This window comes from Fukomys damarensis, unplaced genomic scaffold, assembly GCF_012274545.1.
Source record: "Fukomys damarensis isolate Sample0158 unplaced genomic scaffold, DMR_v1.0_HiC HiC_scaffold_39, whole genome shotgun sequence".
In the NCBI taxonomy this organism is placed as follows: Eukaryota; Metazoa; Chordata; class Mammalia; order Rodentia; family Bathyergidae; genus Fukomys; species Fukomys damarensis.
In genome coordinates, this window is record NW_022900951.1 from 11,777,328 (window position 1) to 11,784,545 (window position 7,218).

Consider the following 7,218-nt stretch of genomic DNA (forward strand, 5'->3'; position numbering starts at 1 on the left):
GTCTCCAGCAGTAATCACACCTATTTTAATATCACGTCAATGTTAGTATCAAAATATAGTTTATGATAACCATTACTTAGAATTAAAGTAGACTTGTTGGTAGATCATGTTATTTCAAATGTCATCCAAGAAGCACACATAAAACTATATCATAAACTTACTGTTAAGGAGATAAGAAACAGGGCATGGCTTAGGCTGGCTGGAAAGAGAGGCATGGTAGGACCCAGGATCGACACAGCACCGCCTCTCAGGCCCCCATATGCAGAACTTCTTGTGGGTTCCCACAAGATGTGGAAGACATATAAGGAGCCTGCTATCCATGACTCTTCATGGTAATCCACCCTGAGGCTCCCAGACCCAGGGTGTACTTTTATTTTCACTTTTCTTTTTTCCTCTCTTGATTGGCCCGAGTTTGCTCTGCAGAGCCAGTTTCTCCCTCACCCGCTTTTCAAATAAAGTTTTGCCACTGCTTTTGGCTTGTCTTGTTCAATTTTTTGTTCAAGGTAGGAGGACCTGGAATACACTTAATTGGTGAGCCATTTCTTAAAAGAATTACCCAATAACATTACCATTTTAATGAATTCATTGAATTTAAAGATATTCTGGGGAGGGTGCTTGGCAGATGTCAAAAAGGTCCATGGCACAGAAAAGATTAAGAAGCTCTATTGCAGAGGCAGTGGTGCACTGGTGAATGTTTAATAACAGGCTTTTGGGGGATTAGGGGGGAGAACAAACTTGATGTGTAGTTTGTGCCAATTTTCATGGTGTAAATACTTTTTTGGCCAATTTCAAGTAACCAGCATGAGGTCAGGGAAGATGTGCACAAACAGCTCTTGCACCCTTGGCATAAAACTAAAGGTTTCTTTTCCATCAAAGATACAGGTAGGAGTATGTCATATGCATGTGTAAAAAAATACCACAAATACCACAACAACATGTGTAAATACCAAAAATTTTCTCTGGTGTGAATAAACTATAATAGTACATAAGATTCTAATGATATAATGGACAATGTGAAATAGGAAGAAAGGGGCTAAAGGTGTAGGGAAAGTGGGAAGGGTAGGGGAAAACTGATAAGGGAAAAGAAAAAAATATGAGAAAATGAAAAAATGGAAATGAAGTGTTTGTAAAGGGGGAGGGGATGAGGGGTGAAGGGAGGGCAGGGACAAGGGGAAAAAGTGAGAACCAAGACCTGTCATGTAAAGGTACAAGATCCCAATGATGAATGTAACTACTGTATACCTAAAATGTACCAATAAACTCAGTGAGGAAAAAAAAATACCACAACAAAAAACGATACAGATCAACAAATGTCAGAGGAATAAATGACAGAATTCAATCGATTTTCCACTTATGCAAGACTTGGCAATAAAGAAAAGTCTGAGAGTTAAAAAATCTCATTTAGAGTTGGAGAATATTTAACTGAGATATGGAGCAGCATTTTATTAGGTGTGCTTTCCTGGGATTTCCTGGGAGTGATTAGCCATGTCTTTGCCCTCAAATGATTTCTATATTACCCACGTGTTTCATTCCTGGCCCCTCACTTTATCATGTAGAATGTCTTATGATACACAGACTAAAACAACTTATAAACTCCTGCACTGTGCGCCAATAAAGTGAGCTGACAGGAAGTAGCCCTCCAAAATAGTGCTGAGTTGGTAATTTCTCTATACCCCTAACAGGATAGCTTCTTTGACTGCAGTGTTCACTGACTGATTTGTAAGGATGTCTTAATGCATTTATTTTTATTATTATTTTTACTGTGCTGATACTGTATTTTACTTGTCAAATGTATTCTTAAACAGTATATTTATATTCAGTATATTCATATAAGGATGTCTTAATTTAGAAACAAAGGGTTAAGCTTGTTCAAAGGCCTCTCATCCTAACTTCAACATGGGCTGCAACTGCTTCCCTGATAATTCTCTCTGCTAATGTATGAGAGAAATCACAGTGGTGATACACAAAAGGTCATTTGAAATAGTCCGCCCTCAGGTAGAGCTTTCTTATACACACTGGAGTCAGGTTTCCAGGTTAATCATCTTAAGTGTACCTTTCATTTCTGTGTGATCATATTAAATGTTTAAAACAGGTCGTAGCAAAGACTGGCTCTATCTCCATTTCCAGGTCATTTCTATGACATTTCAGCCATCTGGTTATCTCCTGAAACTAAAATAAGTCTCAAAGAAAATATATTTAACTGTCCCTGACTACTTTCAATTACAGTGCTCGCTTCGGCGGCACATATACTTTCAATTATAAATATAGCCAAATCAGATAATAAATAGTTTCCATTGGGATCTTTTGCCAGGAATGTTACATCTAATAGTTCAGTCAAGGAAATTTTAATTAAAAACAATTTAATTGCAATGTTTTTACCTAAATAATCATAAAAGGGGAAAATACCTTAAAACCTATTTTAAATTTAGTACTGCCAATTGTTGTACAACCCTTCTGCATATGCTGACTTTCTTTTTTCTTTTTTCCCTCTTTGTTAAGAACTGCTGACCTACTTACTCTCTGCTCCACACATTCAGGTACTTCCACTGCGGGTTTGGACATCGTCAATGTTTTATGCATAGGCTGAAGCCCTCTGATCTGATTGAAAAAGACAAACTGCCTCGAACACTTTTATTTTAAAGAGCAAATGTACATTACTTTGGGTTTTTTATATATACGGTTAAGATGAGTCTGCTGATGGGTTTGGAACATTGTCTTTCATTTTAAAGCACACCCATAGTACAACACCTAAATGTTGCTTGAGTAGTACAGTTTCCCCTAATCTCTTACTGTCGCCTCTCATATTAATTCAGACATTTTCATTAGCAATTCGCTGTACAATGCATTTGACTTGCTTGTTCGAGGAAGATCACCTGTTTTCCTTGCTTATTTCATTGACTTTCATGCTAATTAAAGTACACAGTTGCAATTATTGGTGTGTTGGCAGGAACACTCAGAGAAGAAACAGCACTGCCTTTAAATCCACTCCAACTGTGCTCGTGGAAGGAGCTGATCATCTTGGTGGCCAGGAATCTTCCTCAAGGTACTACTGGCCAAGGAATGAAGGGCTCACATTCGTCCAATTAACTAAGTGGAAGACAATTAAGAGGGCTCCTGATGTACACGTGTGTTTTCCAAGCTTTACTGTGATTTCCAAGGACTGTGTCAAACTTTGTAACACCACCCAGAATTGTAAACAAAAGCTGAACATCACCTAAGCATGAATAACTACTTATTTAAATAAGTGTAAACATTTTACTGTCTTCATAAGCCGGTTAGCTGTCATTTCAATGATCCCAGGCAAATATTTTCATATTTTAAATGTGTTCTTGAAGCACCAGACAGTCTATATGATATCAGTCATATTAAGGGACTAGCATTCAAGGTGATAAAGTGAAACAAGCTTCAAGGACACAGGACATAAATTCTTCTACCCTTCTGATCGTGGCATTAATTGAGCCAAACTAAATTTACCAGTGTCCTTTTTAAGCACATCTTGAGGCAATTAATATTTCAAATAACTCTCTTAAATTTCCCCAAATTATTTTCTCAACCTAAAGTGCAGCCTATTTATTCTAACCTGATATCCTAATTATGTATTTACAACATGTACTTCAACAGACCAGACTGGAAGTACTTGACATTTTGAAAAGGCCAATTAACTTGCTTATCAGTTCCTGCCATCTGTGGTTGGCGGGTACCATTCTAGGTTTATAAGCAAGATAAAATCGAGGCAATAAAGTCAGAAAGCACTGTCTGAATTTTATAAATCAGTATGTACTCAATAGATATTTCTGTTTTGTCATTTCTTTTTCTCTAGTGAATTGTTCTTGCATTTTTGTTTTTCTCATCAACACCCCTGTTGGGGTGGGTAGGAGGAAGGAATGAAGATAAAATTTAAATGAGGTCATTTGGCTGCTTGCTCATTGGTTAGAGAAGAGTCCTAAGAGGCTAGTTTGTGAGCTGGATTCTCTCCCTGGTCCAGTTTACTCTGGATAAATGCAACTTCACTCAAGACTACACACCACAGCCCTATCTCCTGCCAGCTGTTTTCCACTTGCGGCCCTTGGGAGCAGGCCAGCAAGTAGAGATGACTTGGAAAAATCCTGCCTCACCTCACGAAAAACAAGTGGATGTGTAGGTCACTCTCACCCCAAGAATTGCAGAGCTTTTCACTTGTTCACTTCTGGGACTAAAAGTCTGTCAGGAAACAAGGTTGTAACTACTGATTAAAACTGGTTTTAAAAATGACTTCTAAGTTTTTCTCCATTTTATCCTCTACAGTGTTGTATAACCCAAAATCAGTTCGGAGCTTCTGTAGAGAAAGGTCTTTACTTTGTAAATGGGTGAAAAATTTTAAGACTACTACTTCATGATACATGAAAAATACAGGAAATTCACAAAGTATTCTGGATCAGTCACCCGTTTGCTTATTTACTGCTTCTGTACTACAAAGGCAGTACTTGCAACTGAAGCTGTATGGCCCACAGAGATAAAAAAATATTTGCTATCTGAACTTTTATAGAAAGTCTATTTCTCCCTGCATTTGCTCATTCTCTAAAAGCATTTCTGGAACCCTTATCACCTTAGAGTTCATGTGTTTTCTATATCACTTTCCTTTTGTGCAGATTATTTTTTGCTCTCCAAATCATGAATCCTAGGTGCTACCTCCATAAACATTTTTTCCCAGTCTTATAAAGTGCTATGTGAGTCTCAAGAGTTTCAAAAGAGCACAGAAACAAATACATGTCTCATCACTTCCAGATGATTAATATAGTTTAATATGAGTGCACAGGGACTTATGACACTACTACTGGATTGTTTTGCCCTTTGTAGAATGCTAAAATTACATGGATTTTGCTTTTGAAATGCTACTCGGTGAAAGAGGAATAAAACCCATTTATACTATATTTAGGAATGAGTTCAAAATACTGTTATTTCCAGAAGAAAAATTTCTGGCAATTGAACACTTTTAGGAAAATATAAAGAATGGTTTCAATAAAGGGCTCTGGGTGTGGCCTTCCAGCCCTGAGCAGATATTATCAGCGAGCCAGCTGCTTGGATCAGAGAGTGTGCTGCCCAAGGAGGCGGCCTTGTTAGCGGCCACAAAGTTCAGGGCCGGCATCCCTGCAGAAACAGGATAGAAAGCACACAACCAGAGGTCTGAGAAATAATGGGGATCCTTGGCGCCTGTGCCCGAGATGCTCCACACCACCCATCACTGTCACTGGGAATGTGGAAAGGAAAGGCGAAGCTGTTTCTCCTACTTTGGGTTCTCTCAGACACACAGCTGGAGATACATGTTCTGGTGCAAGGAGTTTAACTGGGGGGTGATCCCAGGGAACAGAGGTCCTGAAGTCGGAAGAGTTAGACAGGAATGGAAGGCAGACAATGCAGGTGTCTCACCAAGGGCACTCCCACTGCGAGCAGGTTGATATACCCCTACTGGCAAAGTCTAGGAACAGGCCTCTCACACAGGCCTCTGGAGTATCCTGTCCAACTCAGGTGGCTTCCACAACATTAATTCTCCGGTCATTTCATCCTGCCTGATGGAAGCAGGCAGCTTCCCCGGGTGTCAGAGAAAATGGTACAGATCGCAGCAGGTGGGAATTTGTCAGTGGCCACTGAGGAGGTATGGGCCCAGTGATACGGGTGGGGCACTCACAGCCTCTGGGGCAGCAGTCTTCTGCCAGTCCCAGAGTCTTTGGAACCCGTGGCTGCTTCTAGGAGGATGGGGAGCATGGGAGTGGATACAGGCAGGAACCAGCCTATCTGGCAAGCCCTTCTCTCTAACCTGCTGTTCCCTGGCTCTCTGGATGCTCAGTTGGCTAAGGGGTTTTGATTTGAAAAGACATAATGGTGTGGCCTCTCATTGTCATTGGACGAAGACTCTAAGGAGCAGCATGGAAACTGGGGTTGAGGAGTCTTTGGTTCTGGTTACAGGTCTACCGTTGCATAATCCTTTAGATTTCACATTCCTCATCTATAAAATGGGGGCCAACTGGTTTTCCAGTATCCTTTCTTGACTAGACTCCACAAGCAACATACATGCAACCCTTAGAATAGGAGAATACCAACTCTGAGTACCTCAGATGCATCTGGGGGCTTCCAGTGCACCTTCCAGTCCCATGTACCTCCCAGGAGATAGACAGATTCCTGCTCTCATTGCAGCCTACTATAGCTCCACACCTATATCAGTATGGAGGCTGCCAATATCTTAGTAAGGTGTCACCACTTATAACTGTGCACCTTTTGTTTGCACACAGGACACCGTGAAATGGCTCTGTCATTATGGGTATTACGTTCTCCTTCACTGAACATTCTGGAAGCTGTGAGACAGCTTGCCTTGGGTATATCTGTGCTGGGATGCAAGAGGGCTAGTGTGGGAGAGAAGGAACCATAGAATTCAGTGATTTCAATCTACCTTTTACCCCATCAGTACTATGAAGAAAGAAAATTGAAATTGAAGCCAAAAGGATAGATTCATAACTTACCAATGTACACGTCTCCAGATATGGTATAAATGAAGCTTGTCCATCCTGGAAAGGAACCAGCAATGTTAAAATGTTAGGGTCTCTAATACCAAAGGAATTGGAGGTGAAATTCATTATTTTTGACATATATTTTAAGATTCTGGTTCTGTGAGCTGTTTAAAATGCACGTACACATATATGCACCCCCCCACATATACAAATAATTCCTAAACCTAAAAACTTGGCTTCCAGTGTTAAGAGCCACCTGCAGCAGTAGGGTACAATTCGCTTGGCCATACATCTATATGTCAAAATTCGTTTCAACAAATTGTTCCTTCTAGTTCTAACATCATGCTATCAACACTCCAGGCTGGCTTTGCCTTCAGTTTGTCATGCCTCCATGTAGTCTGAAGCGTCAATAATACTAGCCATATGGGGTTTTTGTATTTAAATGAATTCTACTTTTCAGGAGCTTTTTCCTTTGTATGTATCCTAAAATAGAGCATGCATCAATTCCCAAGAAGTATGAATGCAAAATCTTTGGGGGCTTAATGGGCTTTAGATGGCCTGTGAACTCCCCAGAATTATCCACACAGTTTTTCAAGTGTGCGCATTTTTCTGGGAAGAGGGTACCTAGTATTCACCAGATTCCTATCATGACCCATAGGGCCCAGAGCTTGGATCCAGTGACAATCCATTATTTGCACTCTCGGCACCAGTATCTGATTTTCCTGAACATATATAT

The 7,218-nt window shown here is 40.2% G+C and overlaps 1 protein-coding gene across 3 annotated transcripts in view; it reads right to left on the minus strand.

Moving 5' to 3' along the window:
• Pir (pirin) overlaps window positions 1–7,218 on the minus strand; it is a 96,544-nt gene that overhangs the window by 17,212 nt on the left and 72,114 nt on the right. For 2 of the 3 annotated variants that reach the window (XM_010645177.2, XM_010645176.3), the window contains exon 7: window positions 6,495–6,539. The exons of the other annotated variant lie outside the window; for it this stretch is intronic. In XM_010645177.2, the coding sequence (XP_010643479.1) occupies window positions 6,495–6,539 (45 nt within the window). The remainder of the gene's footprint in view (window positions 1–6,494; window positions 6,540–7,218) is intronic. 3 annotated transcript variants of the gene reach the window in all.